Below are 26,799 nucleotides of genomic sequence, written 5' to 3'. Positions count from 1 at the left end.
GTTGAAAATTGAATAAAATATTGTTAGAATATTATTTTTTAATATTATTTTTATTTTGAAATTTGAAAATGTTGAATTATTTATTATATTTTGTGTGAAAATTTGAATAAGTTATAATGATGAGATGAAATACTTCTTGTATCCAAACGGGACCTAGTGTTGTTCCTTCTTTTACTAACGACCTCTAATTTGTCTTCTCTGCAGCCATTTTGTCATCAAGATGAGAGGTTAGTTTTGATGCAATTGAATGATAGCTTTATCATAGACAATTATACTTGTGAAACTTTGTCCAGCTATCCTAAGGTTGCATAATGGAGTACAGAAGCAGAGGATGGTAGATCAGACTGTTGCTCATGGGTTGGGGTTGAGTGCAACCCGCACTGTGCTTGACCTTGGTGAAGGCTGTCTATGATTCTATCAACTCTGATAGTAGCCTCTTCCGCCTTTCTCATCTTCGAAGCTTTAATCTTGCTTATAATTACTTCATAATCAAACATCCACTGAACCACGTAGGATCCACCACTACACACTCTTCAAAACCCAATCTCTTCCTCGGAAAGTAGGCTTTTCTTGTTTTTATTTTTGTCTCCATCAGAAACACAACATCGGGCTGCTTCTCCTTTACTAATAAGCAAAGGGCCTAAACTATCAGGGGATTCCCAAGCCCCCAGCAATTCCAACTTAATATTTTTATTGTTCCTAGCAGGGCTGCTTAACAACCTCCTCCAATCCCTGTATATCACCATCAATCATACTCCCACCACCTTGCTTAACTCTCTTTGAATCTCCTTCCTTCATCTCCACTCCCACCCCTTCATACACATTTCTCTTTTTTCTATCAAATCCTACTAAGTTTTTCCTCTCATACATTTCTCTCTTGCTCTACGTTTCCATCTCCTCCTAGGTGTTGATTACCTTTCTCCCCCTTGTCTATCTTCCTCACCATTCCTTTCTTCACTATCCTTTTCTCCATCTTCTTTTTCTTCATTATTTTTTCCTTCTAAACCAGCACCATCATCATTTTTCCCTCCATTTTTTTCTCTCCCCCCACACTATCCAACACCCATCCCTTTTTTTTGTTTTCTTCTTTTTTGCTTTATGACTTTCTTTCATTTGTTTCCTTCATTACTGCCTCCCTGCAATCATCACTTTCCACCCCCCTCATAGCTTCCATCTACTCTTATATTGTTGTTCTCCCCCTCAACACATCATTCCCTTAATTCCTCAATTCTTCTTGAACTTTGCTCCTCCCCACTTCTCCAACCACTCTCTCCCTTCCCCTTTTGAGTTTTCACTTTTACATTTTGTTTCCAAGAATTATTGTCCCTCTGTAAGTGCATTTTCTACCTTGATCCACCTCTTTGAATCCTTTCAGCATGCAGCCATGTGCCAAAGTGGTCTCTTGGCCATCCCCTTCACTACACATCCACCTTAAGTGTGTATAATCCAACCACAACTAAAGCACATACGAGAGAGTTTTTCATATTGCAGTCTCACCCACATTCCTTCTCCATTCATCGAGATAAGCCTCCCCTTAGCAATCACCTTCTGAAGCTGTATTTCTACCCTTACCCATAAGAATCTCCCACATCCAACTCCATCATCAGGAACATCCACCTCCATCACCCTACCCACAGATCCACCAATTTGTACTCCACATTGTTTATTCATACAACCTAATGACAGATTATGAATCTGGATCCAAAACAACTCTTTGTCAAACTTCAGTTTTCTTCGTTGAGTGTAGGCATCAAACAGCTGGAGTATGAAGAGATGGCTGTCAAACAACCAAGGACGTCCCTCCAATACTTTCATTTTATCTGCATGGGTTGTAAATGTAATAATGTATCTATTGCTTCCAATCTCTTGGAAGTTTGCCGGTCTGCTCACCCTCCAGATTTTGGCCATTGTAGCAGTGATAATCTCCCTTCTAATCACCAGGTTCAGGCAGACTTTTCCAAATAAACTCCTCACCCCTTTGTCTTTCATTTTATCCTCGATCACATTTAGGTCAATCTTCAAGCTCTCCTCTTCCGTCAACAAAACGGAAAGCTGTTAGAAATACCTTGCCAACAAGAATTAATCTATGCAATAGAAAAATAATAGATGACTCTTTGTGCTTACTATGATATGAGCCCACGGGAATGGAATCCCTTGAACCCACTTTGGTTCCCATCACACTATGTTTAAGAGAAGAGGAAACTGTGCTACATGCCCTATGGTGTTGTCCAAATGCATCAGATGTAAAGGCTAAAAAGATGAGTCCAGTACAAAAGTGGCAATATGATGGGGAAGACTTTCAGCAACTATGGATGAAGATGGTTAATGGTCTCACGGAGGAAAAGCTAGAGAAGACAATGGCTATTTTGGAGAAAATTTGGAGTAGGAGGAATGAAGTCATATTTGAAAATAAGTTCATGAGTCCTAAGAAACTAATGCAAGGAGCCATTACAGGATTGGAAGACTTTCATGATACAAATAACAGATTCTATGAAAAGCAAATAGGGGAATTTTCACCTAACTGTAAACAGAAATGAGAAAATACAGTGGGAAACACTTGCAAGGTCAACTTTGATGCTGCTATGGACATAGAACATCATAAGATAGGGATGTGGATTGTAGTTATAAACAACTCGGAAGACATTGTGGCTGCAATGTGCTCTTCTATGAGGTATGTAGTATCTCCTTTTATGGCAAAGTGTTATGCACTCTGGAGATCGATGGAGCTATGCAGAGAGTTGGGCTCTTGGGATGTCGTATTGGAAGGTGATGTGAAGAATGTGATTGATGCAATAAACTCTAAAATGGAGGATGAGTTGGAATGGGAACAAGTGATTTAGGATTTAAAGATAATGCTGAGAAGGAGTGACAGATGGTCTTTGGCTTTCATACATAGAGAAGGGAATGAAGTGGCACATATTTTAGCAAAAATGGCTTTAAATGTAGAAGATGAATGTTGTTGGATAGAAGAGGGACCATATCATATAGATCATTTAACTGTAAAGGAAAAATTATGTAGTGTGTTGAATACATAAAGAAATTATACGTATTATTTTCAAGAAAAAAAAATGATGTCAGGTTGGAGGTGGAATAGTGATAGAGATAAAGGAGGATTGGCAAGGATCATGTTGGCATGCCCCTTTAAAAAAGGATAAAATAGGCGGGGGATTTTGGGCTAGCCACTCTAAATTTATAAGAAAAAAAAACAAATTTATATATTGTAGCCTCTTGCTTAAATCATAATTAAAGGTAATCTTAAGCTAGTTATAGGATAACTACAGATTTTTAATCTTTTAGATATATTTTTCTTTGCTTGCCATTTTAAAAAGAAGAAAAATATTTTTTTTTTCACAAAATACGTACTCAACAGTTTTGTTGAAGGGAATTGAATCACATGAGCATTAAAGAGAGAAATTCTTTTGATCTTTTAGGTTATTTTAGGCAAAAAAAAAGTTTGCGGACATCTACTTTTTGTAAAAACATATATCATATAACTCTTTTTCTTTTTCTTTTTCTTTTTTTAAAAAATTCTTTAGAGCATTACATTCGCCGAGTTTTGCTACTTATCATATTCACACATCACACACCACAGGTTTTTTTTTATTTTTTATTTTTTATTTTTGGTTTGGATTCTTCTACTTATTGTTCATATACTATTAGAAAAGCAAGCATAGATTTAAGATTGACAGTAAGATGATTGTTAATTTGTCTCTTAGACAAATATTACCTCACACTCATGAAAATGAGTTCTGTAAAATAGAATCTGACAATCTTATCCTTAGGATACAACAATGTTTATATAATGTGCAGATTGTAAATTATGAACACTAATCTTAGAACAAAAATATGTAATAGCAACAGTTGTATTATTTCATTTAATTTAAATAAAACGGTTTCTATTAGAAAGGTGTGAAAATAACTGCCATTGACACTTAATAATAACTATCAAGAAATGAAAAAAAAAATATATCATTTCATTTGAATTAAAAAAAATAATTTTGTCACTTGCGACGATGCGTACATGCTAAGTGCTAAGTGCGTCTATGCAACGTGCACAAGTGTGGTCAATGCTTCGCACTAGGTGACACTACTATTGTGTGTCTACCCTTATATTATAATTTATGTATTGTAAAATTCATTCACTTATAAACCACTAAAAATTTGCTTGTGAAACTAACAAAAAATCACCTTGTAGGAAAACTTCAAAAGAAGCCAAAGTCAAATTTGAGGGAATTTGAAATAATCCAACATTCCCCCACTGATTCAGGGTAGAAGAAGAGGAAATCGATAGTGTAAGCCATGGAGGGGATGCATGGCAGTGTGGTGAAGTGGTGGGTTGACAGCAATTGAGGGAAACACAACTAATAGGCACGAGGCAGCCATGGAAGCTCGAGATGGAAGGTGATGGTGGCTGTGTGGGCGACGGCTTGACAACAAACATTTCGGTGTTCATGCCGAATGACACAGAGTAAAAATATGGAAGAAGGAGGTGGTGGCTCAGATACGGGTTGCAAAACGTGGTATGGTCCGATTGGAGGAGGGGTTTGCCTCGGCAGCAAGTGGAAGGAAGAAGAAAGCAGAAGAAAGTAGAAGAAAAAAGAAGAAAAGAAGAAGAAGAGGAGGAACGGGACAAAGCGGGAAATGATGGAACCCTAAAGGTACCAATCAAAACGGCGCCGTTTCACACAGCTGGAGTTGGGCTACTTAATCGGCACAACCTAGGCCAATGGTGCACAGGGGTTGGGCCTTTAACAACACACGGGCTGGGTTCACTTTAAAACACACGAGTTGGGTTTCTAACTCACACACCCACGACCCACAACGAGGAACACACATACACAAGCCCAAAATAAAACATTAACTGCACACAAGCCCAAAAAAATAAATTACAAAGTAAAATAAATTAAAATAACATTAAGAAAATAACACATTTAAATAAACTAAAAGGATTTAAAACGCATGAAAAGTTAAGGATCTCACAACAGCAATGAGATTCTCTTCAATATAGTTTTGCTTGCTCTTGCTTCTTTTGAAGTCTACATTCTTTGATGTAGTGTCCTATCTTTTTGCAAAAATGAAAAGTTCCTTTCTCTTTGAAATTACTCTTACTCTGTTTGTTAAAAACATGAGTATCAATTCAAGGCTTCTTCCCTTTCTTGTTTTTTATTTCAACAACATGAATAGACTTACTCATTTCAGCACTTTCTTCGATTTTATCTAGAAATCTTGACTCATTTTCAATTCAGAGTTGTCTTTGAAGACTCTCAAGAGTAAAATCATCTCCATTTCTCTTCAAAGACTTACAGTGATCCTTCCAAATTGGAGGTAATTTGGCAATAATAGGACCCACTTGAAGTTTCTCATCAATAGGAATACTATCAAAAATAATTTGTGGACAATAAGTTGTAAATCATGCACTTGATCAAGTATAGGCTTATTATCTACCATTTTAAAATCTAAATAATTACTAACGAGATAGCTTTTGTTACTGGAATCCTCAGTTTTGTATTTATTCTCCAAAGCCTCCCATATGTCCTTTGCATTTTTCTTTGGTGTGTAAATATCGAACAATGGATCAGTGAGAGTGTTGAGAATATTCTCACGATATGTGTAGTTTTCATCCTCCCATTTTTTCTTCGTTGCAATTTCATTTTCCTGCGAAGCTTGAGTTGTAGGAAGAACTGGATAAGGGATATCCAACACCTACCGTACTTTCAAAGTAGTAATTAGTAAGAATTCAACTTTCTCCTTCCAATGTCTGTAGTTGTTTCCATCAAACTGATCCAACTTTGAAAGATCTTGTACAAGATGCCATAATATTTCTATAAGAATTGTACAGGTGGTGAAAATCATGTTTTCCATTTAGTTTTAATAAGTTGGTTTTTTTTGAAGAGTTGAATTGCAGTTGGTTTTTTTGAAGAGTTTAATTGCAATTTTTTTTTTTTTTTTGACAGAATACTAGTTACCCATTTCAACATGGCATGGAAGGCCAGTTGTCTCTTAGCAATACCTCCGTTACAAGTAGATTTCTTGGTACGGAGGATAATAGACCCAGTGTTAGGAAAAATGAATCGCCAGCTACATCTTCTAGAGTTGAAGAAATTCATCCTAATAGACTAGATGCAGAAGAAACTTAGTATGGCAGTGCCGGAACATCTGAGAAAGTGCAAATGGATGGTGATGATGAGCCAGTTTCGGGGATGGAGTTTAATTCCTTAGAAGAGTTAATGAGTTATTATATGGAATATGGTAATAAATGCTGGTTTGGGGTGATGACAAAAAGGAGTGAGAGGGGAGAGGATGAGATTGCTAGATATGTCACCCTTACATGTGCCCGTTGAGGGAAGGCCTAGAATAGGATTTTGAATGTCGTCAACCCACGTCCGACAGGAAAGACGGAATGTAAGGCAAAAATTAATGCCTTAAAAGTTGCTAATGGAAAGTTTCGACTGACTACAGTTCACAATATCCACAACCACGGCCTCAGTCTAAAGAAATCTCATTTTTTTTGATGTAATAGAGAAGTGAGTGAATCCGTTAAAAGAGTCCTAGATGCAAATGATTTGGCCGGCATCCGAATGAATAGGAGTTTCAAGTCTCTTGTTATGGGCGCGGGTGGTTTTGAGAACCTCCATTTTTGGAAAAGGATTGCCATAACTACATTGACAAGGCACAACATCTATGATTGGGCACAGGTGGTGCTGGAGCGCTTCGAGACTATTTTTACGGATGCAGTACAAAAATTCGAGTTTCTTTACACTAATGGACTTGGATGATGACGGGAGGTTAAAAAATATATTCTGGGTAGACCCCCATAGTAGAGCAGCCTACCAATATTTCAGGAATGTCGTAATCTTCGACACCACATACTTGACTAATCGATATGGGATGCCATTTGCGCCATTTGTTGGTGTAAACTACTATGAACAATCAATTTTGTTGGAAGCTGGCTTGATTTCCTCTAAGGATACTGAGACCTTCGTGTGGTTATTCCAAACTTGGTTGCAGTGTATGCATGGTATAGCGCCGAAGACTATTATCACTGACCAAAACAGAGCCATAAAAAATGCTATTGCAATTATTTTCCTAGAAAGCCGACATAGATTTTGCCTGTGGCATATCCTTAAGAAAGTCCCTGAAAAGCTTGGCTGTTATGGTTCTTACAAAACTGGAATGAAAACTGCACTAATGAAATGCGTGTATGACACCCAAACGTCGGAAGAGTTTGTAAACTGTTGGGATCAGTTGATTAGCATCTACAACTTGCATGAGAATGTCTGGTTGCAGAGTTTATACACTGAGCATGAGCATTGGGTACCAGCCTTCTTGAGAAATGTTTTTGGGCTGGAATGAGTACGCAACAGAGCGAGAGCATGAATGCCTTTTTTTTATGGTTATGGTCATGCTAAGACAAACTTGAAAGAGTTTGTCAATCAATATGATAATGCCTTGAAAAAGAAGTTTGAGAACGAAAATTACGGAGACTTCCAGTCATTTAATGTCACAACTCCCTGCATCTCTATATCTCCAATTGAAAATAGATACAAAGATTTGTACACAAATGCTAAATTCAGGAAAGTTCAGCACCAACTTACCGGTATTATCGACTTGGACCCAATTTTACTTAAGTCAAATGTTCATGCTAAGACCTATCTGGTAGAGGATGAAGTTCGTGTTGAATATTTCACTAAACTGGTTACACATTCAATGGATTTTTGTGAGGATGATGCAGTCGCCAAGTGTTCTTGTGGTTTATTTGAAATGAGGGGGATACTGTGCCGACACATTTTCGCCATCTTCAAATGTAACGGGATTAAGACAATACTAGATAGGTACATTTTGGATCGATGGAGGAAATACATCAAAAGAATATACACGTTAATCCACAGCAGCTATGACGCAGGGGATCAACGGGAAGATGCTAATAGATATTCAAGTCTGTTGAATATCTGTTATACGATGATTACTTGTATGGCGAGTTCGAAAAAACATACTGAGGATGCAACAACTAAGTTAAATGCAATGATTGACCTGTATGAAGTGGACCAAGGACCACCATCGATGACCGAAAAGTGTTTAAATGTTGATGGCATAACAAAATGATATGAACCCGCGGGAAAGGAATCCCTTGAACCCACAATCAATTTGAAAACTTCTAAAGAAAGCCAAAATCAAGCCAATGAATGGAGAACCTAGACCCGATGAGAACTCGTTTCAAGAACCTAGATTATATTAAAATCTAGACCCATTGAAGAACCCGTCTCAAGAACCCAGATTACAAAGGAGGAATGCCACAAAGGTTGTGATTTACCTTTGATAAGTTCAAAAGTTCAAGTAAGAACAAGAGGAGTAAAACTCAACTCACAATGAATAAATTCATCAAATTTCATAAACTTCATAATCTGATTAGAATGAGCCTACATAGAGTATTTAAAACAAAACTTAATGAAACCCTAGCCAAAATAAACCTCCATCTTCCAAAAGTGCCCCTGGATGAACAGTGTCGTGCTACAGTACTCGGCTACAGTAACCCTAACCCTAGTTCAATAAATTAATAACTTTTCCAACATGCCCTTGCATAGGCCCCATTAAGTGCTTCCCAAAATAAACTCAATTATTCTAAACTAATAACATAAGTTCTTTAAATAAATTAAATAAGTTGAAACCCTTCAAGAGCTCAAAGCCTTTAAGTCTTGTCGTTGCTCTCTTCCATAGCTAATCAAATGAATTAAAACTGAATCTTCATCCTTCAAGCCCCATCTTGAATGTTGGGCTCTTGCTAAACTTATCCCAAGTGGATTGCATCAATCGTTACATTGTCTCCTTGATCTTCTTGGCCCATCTGGAAGTTGCAAATGATCTTTAAGACTAGGTCCATCTTGGTTCTCATCAAAAGGACACAACTACAATTGGTAGTTCAACAAAAGTACTCAGTCCACGTGTTGTGTGAGGAAAAGGTAGACCCCCATCTCTGAGGAGAGCATCCAGGATAGAGAGAGACCTACGGAAAGTTAAGGAGAAGATGAAGAAAGCTATGGAAAAGGGAAAATGTAAACAGGTGATTACTAGTAATATTACCTTGTTTATTTAAATTTTCATATAAATGCTATCTGACAAATTGGTTACTATTTTATTAGCGAAATGGGGAAGATACACCAGTCGAGGACACTTGCAGGAGGCTATTTGGCTCTTCCGATTTGGATTTCTCCAATGTTGGACACGCGAGGGTAATATAATAAGTATATATTTTTATTTGAGTTATGATTTATTTCTATATTTTTTACAAGTATTTATCATCAGGCTATTCCAGAAAGCATACCAATTGTTGACATTACTGGAACCCAAGCCTGAGAAATAGTACTTCAAAGTCAAAAAAGCGTAAGTGGATCGAAACTATAACGATATTTTAATGATATTAGTCGACAGAACATTAATATGAGTTAATATTTTTTACAAATGCAATTTGGGTTTGATGGATCACAACCATGACAATGATATGATGATCATTGGTATGTATCAGATAATCATTAATCTTCATTGAAAATTGCGCAGACTTCCAGTCATTTAATGTCACATATGCATTGGAATGAAATCTGAGAGATACCTTCATTCTATATACATTCTTTGATTTAATGATTAATTATTGTTTGCTGAGAAGACTTATATGTAGATTGAATCGCTGCCATCTTGATTTAGGTCTAATTCACAAGCATTGGAAGTTGCATATTTGGTCTCTCGCTTCAATCTATCAGGCCAAGTCAGATAATCTTTTAAATTTCAGTGTCAAGTTTGTTTTGGTTTGGAACTCAAAACTCTTCCTACTCATCACGTGGTTTAATTAGCGATAGATTGTGTGTGTGTCAGTGTCAAATATCAAAGAGTCATACTACGTGCTTCAAAAACCAAGGGTTGTGTGCTTTTGTCTTCCATTGCCTCTCTGTCTAGCGTCCATTCCGAAATCTAGGTAAAAGCAACACACATGGTATAAGAGAAATTGAGGCAAAGAGCTAGGAACTGCGTTAAGGTTGTAAGCAGCTTAATTGGTAATCTATATAGATATAATGTTGGATCGAGTTTATTTTGTTCTGTCTTTCTTTATTGATCAGATGGTTTAATGTGCAGTAGTTGTTTATATTCTGCATGGTACTTTTGCATGCACCAACTACTACATGTAATATAAATGACAGCTACCCATAACGTAGATATATATATATATATATATATATCGTTGTTGGTTTGATAATATTCTTGGTAAATGGGAATTAAACAATCTCAATGTTTGAAAGCAGCAATAATATTACCACCAATAAAGTTGCTTATATTGATTTTATTGATGGCATATATTGTTTGGTTATTTACTGGTTTGTTCGGTATTTGAGGTAGTTTTTATTGATTGTGTTGACAGATTAGTAAGTATGAAGACCGGAAGCAGTCACCTAAACCCAAGAAATGTATAGTCACAATGAAATTGCTCCGTTTGGTCTGCCCTTGTTTATATATCCAACAAGTTTTGAGTCCTTGATGAGCCAAAGTAGCATACAGTTGGGAGTCATGGCTTATATTCTGATGCCTACCAAGCAATTTTTTTCCTTTCAAGAATTATGGCTATGTATATGACCTATCTTAAAATGTATATTGACTTATGCAATCTTAGAACTGAGGCCTGTAGGTTCATATAGTGTGAAGAAACTTCTCCAGGATTTCTATGTATAAATGCAGTTGGTTTTACTTTTGACTTTGATTTGTAATGGGACATTACATGGAAATTACTCCAGGACATGCACTTGTACGTTACATGGGAAATTACTTCAGAAATTTCAAAACTACGTGGACAGTAAACATAAAGAGATAGTCTGTCACAGTACTCCATATATTCAGCTTGTAAATGGTTTTGATTTTTCAAAACTAACAGTAAACGAAAAATAATAGTAAAAGAAAACAAAAGGATGTGTTCATTTGATAACGGTAGTGAACACCTATCAGTAAAATAAACCAAAATGGAATATAGCCACAATGAAAAATAACAGCAATATGTGTTCCAATAAATCTCATGACAGCTTGCCCATCTGATATAAGCAGTACAACACCTTTCAGTACAAAATATATAAGCAACGTCCAATTTTTACACAAGTTTCACAAATAATTTACAAAACAAGTTCACAAGATAAGCAAAACAAAAACAAACCCGAATACCTAGTTATATAAACCAGCCAAAAGGAACATCTACATTAATTAATGATCTAATCCAACAAAATAACTTTTTATGTGAAATTTATCTGAACCAAGGGAACACTACTACAAAGGTGACAACTCAATACAAACACAATAACTTTCACTTTTCATTTCTAAGATTCTTCACTATCTCTCTCACTTTATCTTCCCTTTTACAAACGGCATACTCGCGCTTTAATACATCATCCCACGTCTTCGAAACCTTATTCTCTCTTGATAAAATGTTCTCCTCTAGCAACTGAAATGTATTCGCCCACACAAAGAATTCACACATCGCATCTCCCTGAACACAGTACAAACTCCCAAGTTAACATGGATCCCTATACACCCCGCAATCAGTAAATCAATATGAAAATCTAACAAATTTAAAGTTGCTTTACCGTATTATACTTTGGGCAGACAAAGAATATCCTTCCAGGATTTTTCTTAGTGTAAGACATCTTTAGTAGTGTTTTCAAACCACACCAACAAGTTGGTGATTCTATGACATCATCATTAACTAAAGCTGATGATTGGGATGATGCCATGCGTGATTTTGAAAAACTAAGCCATGGATCCCTTATATTAGTCAATGCATATTTAAAATTGATAAGTAAAGCCATGAAAGTAGAAGAAGAAAGAGGCAGGCTCTATAGTTGGACATTAACCATGAGGAGCTGTTTTAATTCAGCACTCGGTGACTAAAAATTAATTCAATATAACTTACTAACTCCCAATTAATTCAATTATTGGACATTAACCATGAAGGTAAAAAATCTATTTATTAATATTTCAATGAAGACAGAGACAATGAATCTTTTCTTATCTAATATTTCAATGACAAGAGATTTAAATTTTAAAACTTTAATTGAATTCTATTTTAAAAAATCAAGAAGGTGAAGGCAGGTGAAAAGTAGGGAGATTGAGAAATTGGATAGAACCTCATGATATTGACTACTCATCAGTCTATAAAATTGGATAGAAAATGAAAAAAAAAAGAAAAAGAAACTAACAAGAAACTAAAAAATTATTCATATTCCCTTTTCTGTAATCGAAATATAAGTTGAAACACTCTAAATAAAGTGGTATTACATTCAACAGATACGACTACTTAATCAAGTAAACCGACTGTAAAATTATTAAACATAATTTTTATGTCCAATACATTCACAGCTCATAAATCTGCACACAAATCCTAACATTAATGCCCATTAAAACATTGTTTAATAGGACTAATATGAAATCTCACCTACTAATCATATCTCTCTCTCTCTCTCTCTCTCACTTCATTTTACACATACCCTTCCATATGAAAAATACACTCATAAATAAATAAAGCTCAAAACAATCCATGTGGGTGCGAACCCAATTCCACAATTGGTAGAGAAAATATCCACCTCCAAAAATTTAGAAAACCCCCCACCCCCTTACCAATTATTGTAAAATGTTATATAACATATCTCTACCTCTTAAGAATTATAAATATTAAACACATTTTTTAAAATATCATGAAGTTCATAAGTTTATACTTATGCTAAAATTCAAAACTCAAATCTCAAAGTTTTATGAAAGAAAGTGCGCAAGTCTCGAGCACTCTCTTCAAAAAAGAATGTGATTCATTGTTAAAAGAATACATTTTTTCCATGTGAATCCTACATTTACCTATTTTTTTAAAGAAAGTGTTCGAAACTTGCACACAAGTACTCTGTCTAAAATGGGGCTGCAAGGACGTCAAATAATGCAATTTTTTTCTAGTTTTCCAAGTTATTTTCATGCTTTATATATGCTGAGGCTGAAACCAAGTGCATGCATAGTACTAGGAGTACTCAAACTTTAGTTGAAACTTTGCTTAACCTGGGGTGGGATCAGGTTAATCATTTAGGGTTGAAGTGAGTCACACGACAGCTAGGTATAGATATTAAAAAGTTGAAGAGGGTTTGAGCCTAATGGAATTAAAATATATATATAATAAAAAAGAAAAAAAAAAGAAAAGAAAGAAAAGAGAATAATATTGGTAGATGGTAATGAAGAGTTTGAGTGAAATGCCCATATTCTAGAACTATTTATAAGTTGGTAGATAAAACATCAATTATCATGGATGATGTGATCACCCATTATATAAAGTTATTAAGATATTAAAACAAAAATACTTTTTTATAAATTGTGTTAACTCATGCAACAAATTTCCCCAACAATAATGTATTTGACGTTTGTGAATAAACAGACTTGCAAATATATATATATATATTTTTAAAGTAAGAATATATATGAGTACTACCTCTTCTTGAATATATATACCTATTGGGTCTGCTCTTGCACATCATTGGACACAATAAAGAATGTAGAAACCCATTTGGCATTCAGACCTTCCTATACCCAACCCAAGGTATTAAACTAGAACTTTTATTCTTTGAGACAAGAAAATAAAATCACATGAAACCAAATGGATTCATCAATTCATCGCATGAAATTAGGCTAGTAAAAGAGAACAAGGATGCCTCAAGTTCGCTGTGTGATTGTATTTGTTTTTTAAATTGCTCCTGAAAATCATTCACCTCTTTCAAGAGCTGCTCTTGTAGTGCCTGTTCATGCCCTTTTGCAGCAGCAAGTTCTTGTTCTAAATATAGAAATCGATCTTAAATTTCACCTCTCAACTTCTGTTAGGATCATAAATGAATTAAGGGATAGAAGCTTATACCAGTACACACACACATATATGTATGAATGCATGTATTCACATATGCGTGCATGCAAGCATGGAGAAACTTAAATCAAATTCTCAAAGACAATTCAAAGAATTTCAATGGTGCATACAATGATATCTATTTAAAAAAATGAAAAAGAAAACTGCAAGTCATACCATTTAACTCATAAAGCATTTGCTCAGGACTCATGTTACAGTATATAATGATAAATTAGAAAACATCATTCCAAACAAATTATTATATTTTCTATCATTTTCCTAAGATTACTTGCCTCTCGAGTACTATGAGATTAATACTTGCAACAGAGTGAACACTAAAGTAACCCAAAAACTGATATACAAATAAAACCATATGGAAGTCTCGAGCACAGAGTGAACACTAAAGTAATGCAAAACCTGATAGAATTCAATTGAGGCAATCAACCAGGTCTACCTTTTTTAGGAAATGCAGGTTTCAGAGTAAAAAATGTTGATAAATATAGTGGAAGATTTTTTCAACTCACCAACCTTGCTTCTGTGCACAACTTAAGGAGTCAAAGAAATCGGATTTAACCTACAATAAGAAGAGCATAATCACCACAAGAGCAAATTCCATCCTAGAAGTGAAGAAAAATTCATATCCTTTACAATAATAGCTCGATCCATTAATATTTTCTAACTAATTAAATACAATACACATCCCTCAGAATCCATTGCTCATCAAATATAAATTCAGTCCACTACTTCTAATTTTTCTTATGATTCTTCACAGGGATTCAAAGTGAAATTCTTAATCGGACCTCAAAAATAGAAAAGAAATTATAACAATCAGAGAACTAACCTGATTTTGAAAATCAGCCCGATTGATGATTATGCCAAATTATTTGAGGTTAGGGTTACGGTTACGGGTTACGGTTTAGGGTTACGGTTACGATTACGGTTACAGGTTACGGTTACGGTTAGGGTTAGTGTTACAGGTTAGGCTTACGGGTTATGGTTAGGGTTAGGGGTTAGGGATTCGATGCTATGTGGGCTTCACATTTCAGATCTAGTGTTCGAAGACGACAGGGCTTCGTGGGTTCAAATAAGTTGGTGCTAATTCGGTGATGTGGTAAGAGCCTGAGATAGCAGGGTTTGTGGGTCTTGGGTTCAAGGAGAAAAGGAGTACAAGTGCTTACCTGCTCTGTAGGCTTCGGATTGCCGATATAGTGGAGAAGACGAACCGACTTCATGGCTCTGGTGGAGAAGACGAAGTGGGTTCGTGGAACTGGTGGATGGGAATGGGGAGAAGAGGGTGCCGGCATACTCGTTTCGACGCTGGCCGAACTAGTGTGGAGGAAGACGATGGGATTGGGGAGGATGGGAATGGGGAGGAGGGAAGAAATCGAGCGGGAGTGATCGTGAATGTGAAATGTTAAAACACGAATTATGCAGGAAAACGAATTCCCATCCTCAAAATGTAAACGACGTCGCTTACCGCCACGTAGCACACGGTTCTGCACCGGTTCCCCAAACCGATTGTAAGTAGAATTTTTGTTCTGCAGCAGAGTGAATTGTACACGTAATAAAATTTGTGGTTCTATTTCACCAATACCAGAGGTGGGCCTTCACAATAAGATTCGTCAGTAATGATGAGAGAAAAGTAAACCAAAAAAACAAAATCAATCACATATGATATAGGATTTACGTGATTTGATAATATACATATGTCTATAAAATTATAGAAAATTTTATTTTCTTAAAACTCAAATACACAATGCAGCAAATATATTGAGTGGCCATACAAAAGTACAATATATATATATATATATATATATATATATATGTGGCAAAACCCTAATTAGGGTTTGGGGGTAGGACCGGCTAAGAGCTAAAATTGGGTTAAAAATTTTTAGTCTCATTGAAAATCTACAAAAAAAAATCGCAATGAATCCTTGTCGAGTCGAGTTATCAAATCTGATCGGCACAAAACAGAATCAGGCACGACACAAAAAGCCCAACAAAATTTACATCTCAATGCTCGAGATCCATAAATTCTACATATAATTATATTGAGTTTCTTACCTTCCAAAGTTTCTTAATTATAAACATTAAAATAAATAAAAGTAGAGAATCACACTTTTATCAAGATGCATAATATGCAGAAACATGAAGCATTCATTTGAAGTTTTAAAGGTTTTCCTTTAACATAAACATTTATATTATAAATATCATTTCTTTCATTTTATTTTTCTTTCGTTCATGCTCTTACAGTTTTACTGCACGTTACCACAGCCCCTCAAATCGTACGAGTGTCCTATTCTGTACAAATTTGGTCAAAAGGTCTCCTAAGTAGTATTTTTCTTGCATAAAAAAAAACTTTATTACAAAAAAGTCAATAAAAACAAGTAAATTACAGAGGAATGACTTAAATTTTTATGTACAAAGAATGTTGAATTAGAAGGAGAAGTGTCAAGGTTAGTAAAAAATTCTGAGTAATAATGATGGATACAAAATTAATTTGTATAAATATGTGTAAGTTCTGTAAAAAAAAGTGGATCTTACTATAAAAATTTTATTTTTACAAATAGGTTTCAATTTTCTAAAAGAGTTTCTATTGGGCTTGCACGTCATGGACATGAACAACAAATTTTGAAATAAATTATAAACTTCATAATAATGTTTTGCAATAATTAAAATATCCTATTTCTATCGAAAAAAGATTTACTAATCTTATCATACATACTATACTTTTTTCTAAATTTAATTTAAAAGTAGATTATGGTAAATCAAAGATTGATGGAAAAGACGTACAAAACAACTCTTAATTGTCCCTTCATATACTATATGAATGGAATGTTATGCTGTTTTGTTTAAAACATACCGAGTTTCAAAATATAATGAATAAAATATTTTTTGTTCTCTCTTTTAACTAGAGCAAAGTATGATTGTTCATCCAGATTGGATTTTTTTTCTGTCCAGTCTGAAATTTGGGAAATCGGATTCCAGTTTCGGCCCGGGACAAATTCAAACTGGAACTCGGATTGTGAAATCTGGGCACACCCTGTCTGGGTATCTAGTTTTAAATCCAAAAACTACCAATTATAGGTACAGTATAAAAAAAATAAAATTTTAAAAATGGCCCATTATGTCATTGGCTAAAAAGTCTTAATTAAATTCAGGATATTATATATATATATGCATATATCTGTAATGATTGAGAATCGTATTTTCATGTACTTTTATTTTTGAGTAATTATACATACAACTGTAAAGTGCGTAAATATTTTGAAAAAGAATATGGTCTACTATTAAAAAATTAATTTTTTTCATATCGGTCACATGTCTTATTTACTTTTTTCAAAGCGATTACGTAGCGGTTGTACAATTCATGATTGTAAATATATTTTCTCTTTACTTTTAGCCAGCCATAATATATATCTCTCTCGCTCCCCGGAAGACTTTTTTGTACTATGAAAGTTGTTCATGTAAAAGTTGACTACCCTTGATGTGAGAAAGTGTTTTCTTCCCACGCCTCACGTACACATGTAAAAGTTGACTACCCTTGATGTGAGAAAGTTTCAACGCCACCATCAACCTCGCCGCTGAGTGTATAGTCCCTAGTCCCCAAAACCACTAGCAAACGCTTTAATGCTCGCTCTTGGTTTTTTCCAAACTTACAACTTGATCGTCCCATGAATCCAACTTTCCATCACTCTAGTTATGTATTAGAGGCCCCTCCATGCCATTTTCCTCATAGTTTTATTTGCTACATGAAGTTTGTAGTTTGTTTCTTTCTAATTTGAAGAGCAAATAACCGTCTCGTGAAAAGTAGAAGATGAGTTCAATAAGCAGATCAGCTATTGTGGCAGCCAGTGTTAGAGTGGTGGAGGCCATGACAGACCAAATGAGTATTTGTAGGCGGAATTATATTATAAGATCCACTCAGCAAAACACCAAGAACCATCTCCAGTCGTTATCCAAACCGGAGAACCTCTATTCTTCAACTTCTAGAATGGTTCCAAGCAAAGTAAGAAAAGAGAAAATGAAGTGGTCAGAGGAGTCTTTGAGGAAAGTCATGTACTCCAACATTGAAGAAGAAGAAGAAGAAGAAAAAAAAAAAAACACCCGGGTTCAATCCGGAATCCGGGTTTTAAAAAATCTGAATTCATCCGAGTTCCAGCCCGCTTCTGACCCGTGCTAACCCGGCCCGAGTTTTGGCTCGGGTTTAAAACTCGGGTTCTGGTCCGAGTATACCCGGATTCCCAGGCTGGAATCTGGATAAACAGTCATACTTAAAATATCGGTTCTACTCATTTATTTTTGATGTATTTTTTATATATATAAAAAAATTCATTTCCAATCCAAATAATTTTATATCTAAATAAGCACATTATTAATTTTCATTGTGACATCTTATCTTGATTTCTGTAATAAACAAAAATAAAAAGTTTTCACAAAACTTTAAGAGACTCTCATAAAAGCTCTTCCAAACATATTTTTAATCAAAATATATTTAGATCAAAACGGTCCAAAACGTATTTACTGTCAAGACATCTTATCTTGATTTCTCTTATAAAAAAACTAAAAGGAAAATTATATTTGTCCTCCTATTTTGCTTATTCAAAATTACCGTTTGGGTATTTTAATTTTTTTCTTAATGTTTAAAAAATTGACTATTACTTAAGTCATGTATTTTTTTTTTAATGTTTAAAGATGTTTAAAATAATTTGAAAGAAAGAGAAAAAAAAGTACAATTACACTTATGGTAAGTTTGAGGGAGCAAACTCATAAGACTAACTAGCAACATTCAAACCAAAATAATGTTCACAAATTATTTTAAAAGAACATCTCACAAAAGTTCTTACAAACATATTTTGAAAATTTTCTAAAAAAATTTCTATTATGAATCCAAACATGTTTTCATAAAAAACAATCTAGAAAATACTTTTCATTAGGTGCAGTATGGATAGTGAATTGAGATGAAATAAAAGTTGAAAGTTGAATAAAATATTGTTAGAATATTTTTTTAATATTATTATTGTTTTGAGATTTGAAAAAGTTAAATTTTTTATTATATTTAGTGTGAGAATTTAAAAAAAATTGTAATAATTATATGAGATGAGTTGAGATGAGTTTGAGGAATTATTGAAGGGCCCAACATCTTATCTCAATTACTATAACAAATAAATCCTAAAACCTCTCACAAGAGTATATTCTAAACTTTCTGATTGTAAATATAATTTAATTGGTTCTAACACTTGGATGATAAAATATTAAAACTAGATAAATGTTCAATTTTAAAAGGGAAAATTACTGTTTAGGTAAATGGGATTTACATTTTTTTCAAAAGTAGTACCTAAGGTTTAAAAAGTTTAGATTTAGCACCTGCGATTAGGGTCCGCTTTCAAAATGGTCCCTTTATTAGTATGCTATCAATCTCCTAACCAAAAAACTTAGGGGTGAGCTTTGATTAGTCGGAGTTTAAATCCGAACTCTGACTCCGACTCTAATTTATGTAGGTTTCGATTTAACTCTAACTTTGACTTATTAGAGCAGAGTCAAGTTGGAGTTAGAGTCAGATTTGGGCTTCCAGCTTTGAGTTTTGTTTAGTTTTATAATAATTAGCTCATACTAGTATATAATTAAATTTAACTATATAAACTCTAGTTATATAACTATATAACTATATTAGTATATATAATAAATATATAGATAAATATATATTTTTATAAAATATGTACAATATCGGAGTCGGATTCAGAGTTAGATGTGTCAGGTCGGTCCAACGATACTTTTGATTCTAACTGGCAAATTAAAAAAGAAATCTGACTCCAACTCCATTTGTCGAAGTCGGAGCGGAGCTAGATTTGAAATCAGATTTTCAAAATTTTATTCAACCCTAAAAAAAACTAATGTGGCAGTTATATGACACGTCCTTACAAAAATGGACACATGTCATATTTATACAAACAACAACAAATAGTAAAGATTTAAAAAACAGTAAAAGAGAAAAAAGCTTTAAAATAAAATAAAGTTATAAAATCTACGAAAATCAACAAAATGATAAATAAAACCCATAAAATTTTTAAAAATATTAAATACTTATTAAATACATAAAATAAAAAATTATAAGCAAAATTAAAAATAATATTAAAAACTTATAAACTAATAAAACTATAAAATCATATGAAAAGTTTTATAAAGAAATATTAATACTATGAAATCTCTAATTTCTTCTAATTTTCATTAATTTTTTTGTCTCTGAACTTTATTTTAATTTATCTTTATATGATTTAATATATTTTTTTTTATATAATATTAGGGACACTTTTGAGACACATTTGGAAGGCACCAAACATTGTCCTTATCAGTTTTATGCTTTTTAAATTGTAGTTATCAATTTTTAAAAAAATTACAAACCCAACAGACCTGAACGATAATCTCCCTTTAAAACATGTAAGAGATTTATAAAACTGTTATGAGATATTCCGATACAAACAAATTTATATAATAGCTTTTTTTTATTTTTATAAAAAGAATGTTGGAAAATGATAAATTTACGATTACTCTACAACTTTACTTAAAATGAAAGGTAGTTAAGCTAAATTGAAATTATTTTTTAATAAAGTGTTACTATTACATTGATTGATTTAAAATGAATTGTAAACTAGTTGTAAGCTAATTGTAGGTATATCATTACTTAAAAAATTATTAGATTTAAATTACAAGGGTCATATGAGAGCGAACCCAACTTGCAACCCCCGGAACAAGCGGGAATGGTCCAACAACAAAATATTATGGCTCTGTTTGACAATACAATTGTTTTTAAGTGTTTTTAGATTTTTTTTAACATCACTCAAATACAAAATATTTTCAATTTTAAATTTTCAACTATTTTTATCTAATAATTACTTAATCATTATAACTTTCTCAACCTCCAAAATAAAAGAAAAAAAAATAATATAATTTTTTAAAATTTTAAAATAAAAATAATATTAAAAAATAATATTTAAATAATTTCTTAAATTTATAATATTTTTATTCAATCTTTTCTCTCCAATTTTTTAAAATCTAATAAAACATCTTAATTTAGATTTTTTTACTACTATTTACATATATATTGAGATATTTTAAATATCCTGTCGTCTGATTATTCTTAAAATTTTCAAAAAGACCTTTCAACTTCAAATGAAATGTATTTCAATTTAAAAAATATTTACTATCTCAAATTTTTATCATAATATTTGTCTAAATTTTAATGACAATTAAAAAACATAAAAATTAAAGCAACTTTTAGAAAAATCAAAACAAAATATTTTAAAAAATTAATTCTAGCTTTCTAATTTAATTTCATAAAATAAAACATCTTAATTTAGATTTTTTTACTACTATTTACATATATATTGAGATATTTTAAATATCCGAACAGACTTATGTTGTGGTTTGATTATTCTTAAAATTTTTGAAAAGACCTTTCAACTTCAAATGTAACGTATTTCAATTTAAAAAATATTTACTATCTCAAATTTTTATCATAATATTTGTCTAAATTTTAATGACAATTAAAAAACATAAAAATTAAAGAACTTTTAGAAAAATAAAAAAAATATATTTTAAAAAATTAATTCTAGTTTTCTAATTTAAGTTCATAAAATTCAATAAAAAGTACAGCTCAAAGCACCTCAAATAATTATTCAAAATGCTAAATATACTCTTAAAAAAAACACCGCATCGAGAGTAGCGTATAATAGAACCCTTAGAGTAGTGACAATGGTATAGATCCAAAGTCTAAATAGAATTTAGATTTCAAATCCATCTCAATTCATTTCATTTTATTATTATAATTTTTTTAAATTTTTACACAAAATATAATAAATAATTTAATTTTTTTAAATCTTAAAATAATAATAATATTAAAAAATATTATTTTAATATTATTTTATTCAACTTTCATCTTTCAACTTAACTCAACTCAACTCAATTTAACATTTAAACGCAGATTAGTTGTGGTTTGATTAAAGTCAAAGTCAATGGAGATATTAATTTATATTGGATTATCATTTCTAAAATCAAAATAATAATATAATATTATGTATTTTAATAATATATTTTTTAAAGATTTTATAAATACACTCCATATACTAATTAATAATTAATTTTTACTTAAAATTAATTTTCTCAATTATGTTTTTTCCTCGACCTAATTATACAAAAATACACTTCAACTAAAGGAAGAGAAAAAAAAAGAAAGAAATGAAAATGATAACTAAAAAATAGAACTTGGAGAATATTCTTATACTAAAAAATTATTTAGGAGATGAACAGTAGAACTCCAAATTTGGAGAATAGTTTGACTTTGCTGTAACTCTAATGTGGAGCATTGGAATTCTGACTACGATCTAATACAGACCACTTTAATAAAAGTTAGGCAAAACTTGACTAGGCACAGTGCTCTTAGATGCTAGAAATGCTATTTATCTTAAGCGTGACAATTTGTATTCGATGCAGTGTCAAGTCGTGGACATTCGATTTTATGAGTCAATTCAAATACGACTTAATAAGTTAAATGAGTTAGACTTTAAAATTTTAATATGACCTATTTAAATAATAGGTCGTGTCGTGTCACGCGTTTTAATCCGTTTAATAATTAGTTAGAAATATGTCAACACTACACGATTTATTTCAATCCGTTTCATGTAAATATGTTGAACTAACACGCACAACTCATTTAACTTAATTAACATAATTTCACATAAAAATTAAAATCTATATTTATTAGTTGCCACAATATCTATACTAACAAAATATTAATATTTTTCAAATTTTCACTAATAATAAAACAAATATTACAAACCCAACAATAAAAAATAGGAGCATAGGTCCATAATTACGATTCCAACAAAAAATCATAAGCATATTGAGAAATATTAATATTATAATCGAATAATAATAAAATTTTAATTTTAAAAAAAATTTGAAGGAATTATTGTATATTAATTTTGAGTTAAGCGGATTAATCTGCTCTTGATTTGTTTATCGTGTCTTAAGACATCAAATCCATTTTAATTATATTAAGGCCTCGTTTGGTTACATAATATAAACTATCTCATCTCATATCATGATTATAATTTTTTCAAACTCTCATATAAAATTTAATAAAAAATTCAATTTTTACAAATTTTAAAACAACAAAAATATTAAATTTTTTTTTTCAATTTTAAACTTTTATCTCATCTCATATCTGTAACCAAACGAGACATTTTTTTTTAAGTAAAAAGAGAGGCATGGACGACTAACGTATCAATTTTTTCTGGATGTAACTAGAGGAGTCCCTCCCAACTGTGAAATGTCTAGTTTGAACCATAGTTATTATTCTAAAGGTGAATCCGTCACCACAATACCACCAAAGTATCCAGCTAATCCAAAATCATATTTTATATCCCAAAGGTCAGATTTTATTATCATAAATAGTTTCAACCTATGAACTAACACAAACTTCTAACCTCAAAACTGTAAATTACTAATTTGTACCAGCTACCACCGGGTGTTAACCAGGCCTAAATTCAAATCCGAATTTCGTGTTGGTTTGGATTGGGATCTGTCCCGTATTGGCAACCCAGCAAAATCGCGATACTTCCCGCATGCTGTTTTTATTTTTAAGGCCTATGCAAAATCTATCGTTCTGGTTTGCCGCCTTTACCTCCAACTCCAACCCAGCATTATCGAATCTTTGGCGTTCTAATCCGCACCCTAACTACCTCCAACTTTCCTTACCTTCCTGTTTTCGGAAGCTTCCTCAGAAGTCAGAACACTTGCCCTTCTGTCGACTCGGATCCTCCATTTCTCTGTCTATCTCCCTCTCTCTCTGTAGTAGATGTGTTTCGTTTCCAGCTTCATCTGGTAAGCCTTTTCTGACATATTCCACTTCTCCTACTGTGAGTTTTAGCTTCAACTGTGCGCGGAAAAACTTAATATAAATTTTGCTGTTAGTGAAACCCTAGACTCAACTCCGACCAAGGTTTTCTCTCACTTCTGCGCCTTTGCCCTTTAATTTCGGACACATACTTTGTTTTCAGCACGAGAAGTAGGCTAGCCTTGGAGCTCAATTAACCAGCTCTTGCTTTGAATTAAGTTCTCCTACTGTGATTTTTAGCTTCAGCTGTGCAAAGAAAAATATAATAAACATTTTGCAGTTTGTGAAACCCTAGAGTCATCTCCGACCAAGGTTTTCTTTCATTTCTGCGCTTTTGCCCTTTAATTTCGGACACATACTTCGTTTTCAGCATTAGAAGTAGGCTAGCCTCGGAGTCCAATTAACCAGCTCTTGCTTTGGATTCAGAACCGTCACCTATGCGGGTGTTTTAGCTTTATATGGCTGCTTGTGGAGTTGGTCTTCTCGCTTCAGAAGCAGAAATTGCTTAGGTTTTAGGGTTTAGAAAGCATATAAAGTAATTCAGACACGCTGATTTGCGTAATCTTTATTTCTTTAGCATTTAGGAAGTATGTCTGTGATTTGAATTCTATCATTGCCTTGATTTTTTTGTTTCAGAACAGCATGAAAAGTACTTTTGATACGCTGATAGAACAGCGATTAACTTGGGCATTGCTTGGCTGGTATTTTGAAAGTACTGCACTGTATTGAAAAGAAATTCCAGTCAAATGGCATGTACAGCCGTTGCAAAATAATTTTCCCACAGTTCTTAACTTTTTTCTTGTTTTTAGATAAGTAAGAAGATCTTTATTAATAAGTGCAAAGGTGCAATCCAATTCCACAGTTCTTAGCTTGGGAGTTGTTTAGTTAGCGTTTAGGAACTGCTTAACATCGTATCTTGTTTGTGGATATGCTAATTATATGGTTTAGAAGTCTTGTACAACGCGTTTGACTTGTGCATTTAATATCAACAGCTGCCTGATAGTTTTTCATTCAAATTCTCATGCAGAGGTTGGATAATCTGCTAACTTCAGCATGTACATCAAGCAGGTAATACGAAGACATTTGAAGTGTTGTCATATGTTTTCTTGATGGTCCCTTTCAGTTAAATTATTAGATATCTTTTGACATCTGCGGTTTGAAATTTAGGTTATAATTGAAGGGTTTAAGAGCTACAGAGAACAAATTGCAACTGAGCCTTTCAGTTCTAAAATTAATTGTGTTGGTAATGCTTTTCTACCTTGGATATGATAATTTTCCTGCTTTTGCTCAATACTTTTTATTTCCTGATAAATTAGTATAAAAAATTTCATGTCTGTTTGTTTATTGCTGCTTTAGTTCCTTATGAAATGAGAAATATAATTTAATTCTGGTTAATAGTGACTAATATCCTGTATGAGCTTCTGAGGGTTTTGTGGGAGAAAATTTAGGCCGTTCTTCCTTAAGGCTGGCGGCATACATTTTTTTTTTTGATCAGTAAGAAACTTTATTGATCGAATGAAACTAGGCAAAGCCTATGTACACATGAAGTATACAAAAGAGAACATAATTACATTCTAGAAAGCTGAAAAGATAGCAAAAACTCATGAACACTCCCTCCCTTTAAAACTATAGCAGAAAGCCATTGAACCAAAGAAAATACAAAGAAGTTCCATAATTCCCCCACAACTCTCTCCTTGTTGTTGAACCACCTCTCATTTCTTTCCATCCATATACACCACAATAAGCACAAAGGAACCATCCTCCATGTCGTTGCCAGTTTAGAGCTATGATGATGCCTATTCCAACATGCTAGGAGCTCCACCACACTCTTGAGAATAACCCAATTCAACCCGGCTCTACTAAATATGCCAGCCCATAACTCCCTTGCAACCTTGCAATGTAGAAAAAGATGGTCTATCGATCTGGCGGCGTACATTAGAAGTGTATAGCTGATGTTCGAAGAAATCTTTAGGTTTTCAATGAGAGAGATGCGTGACAGGCAGATTGGGTATTTTTAGAAGCTGTGTTCAGTTTTTGAGAAGGTTTAGGACTCCTAATTGATTCTGGATTGTCTCTTAGCCCTGGTTTGGATTGGAAATTCATCTCAACTTATCATTACAACTTTTTTCTAATTTCCATACAAAATATAATAAATAATTTAACTTTATCAAATCACAAAACAATAATAATATTAAAAAATAATATTCTAACAATATTTTATTCAACTTATTTAAAACCATCTCAATTCATCTCTGAATCCTAACGGGGCCTTAGTCTCCTAATAAGATTTGGATTGGGGATTTGTAAATTGGTCAATTGTTTGTATACCAATTTCTGGTGGGGGATTGGGGATCCTTAACTTGATGAAATTCAACCAAGTTTTGTTGGGTAAATGGTTGTGGTGGTACCAACATGAAAGGGGGACTTTATGGAAGTCCGTTATTGATTCAAAGTTTGGAGAGGCTTAGGGAGGATGATGCTTGAATGAGGTATGCGGTCTGTGGAAATGCATTAGAAAAGGATGGGATATCTTCTAGAGACATGCACACATTGTGGCGGGTGATGGTTCTCGAGTTAGATTTTGGTACGACATATGGTGCGGTGAACAAAGCTTCCAAGACACATTCCCTACCAATTTTGAGCTTGAACGAGCGAAGGATGCAATGATAGTTGACCTTGTGGTCTTCTCTAGTGGCTCCCCTTAATGGAATGTAATCCATAAACATGATGGAGGGTACCATAGATAAGATGAATTGGAGCCCTTCCAAGAAAGGTAAATTCACAGTCAGATCGTTCCACCAAGTTTTAACAAGCTCAGGAATGAACACCTTTCCATGGAAGAATATTTGGGAGACAAAAGCTCCTCTAAAAGCAGTTTTTTTTGTTTGGACAATATCCTTGGGGTAAGATTCTCACCATAGATAATCTGAGAAAATGACGGCTAATGGTGTTGGACTGGTGTTGCATGTGTAAGAAGAATGGTGAATCAATAGATCATTTGCTTTTACAT

The 26,799-nt window shown here is 33.3% G+C and overlaps 2 protein-coding genes and 1 non-coding gene across 4 annotated transcripts in view; 2 read left to right on the top strand and 1 right to left on the bottom strand.

Annotated features, from left to right (window-relative positions):
- Positions 1–6,762: 6,762 nt before the first annotated feature.
- LOC109014030 (protein FAR1-RELATED SEQUENCE 5-like) lies at positions 6,763–8,103 on the top strand. The gene is made up of 2 exons (XM_018996340.2): positions 6,763–7,314; positions 7,411–8,103. The coding sequence occupies exons 1-2, from the start codon at positions 6,763–6,765 to the stop codon at positions 8,101–8,103; spliced, it is 1,245 nt and encodes a 414-aa protein (XP_018851885.2).
- A 6,488-nt stretch (positions 8,104–14,591) lies between these two features.
- Positions 14,592–14,671, bottom strand: LOC118344639. Its single transcript, XR_004798418.1, has one exon. It is a non-coding gene; the product is annotated as a small nucleolar RNA R21 (small nucleolar RNA).
- An 8,793-nt stretch (positions 14,672–23,464) lies between these two features.
- The window catches only part of LOC109013990 (structural maintenance of chromosomes protein 3), a 41,248-nt gene continuing 37,913 nt past the window's right edge, over positions 23,465–26,799 (top strand). The window contains exons 1-3 of one of the 2 annotated variants that reach the window (XM_018996281.2): positions 23,465–23,776; positions 24,817–24,857; positions 24,957–25,032. In XM_018996281.2, coding sequence (XP_018851826.1) covers positions 24,843–24,857; positions 24,957–25,032 — 91 coding nt within the window. In that variant the 5' untranslated portion in view covers positions 23,465–23,776; positions 24,817–24,842. The remainder of the gene's footprint in view (positions 23,777–24,816; positions 24,858–24,956; positions 25,033–26,799) is intronic. The other variant, XM_018996279.2, reaches the window with a different exon arrangement.

The sequence above is a fragment of the Juglans regia genome, chromosome 14 (assembly GCF_001411555.2).
Source record: "Juglans regia cultivar Chandler chromosome 14, Walnut 2.0, whole genome shotgun sequence".
NCBI classification, from domain to species: domain Eukaryota; kingdom Viridiplantae; phylum Streptophyta; class Magnoliopsida; order Fagales; family Juglandaceae; genus Juglans; species Juglans regia.
The sequence above is the reverse complement of the archived record's forward strand: the minus strand, read 5'-3'. Positions and strand labels throughout refer to the sequence as shown.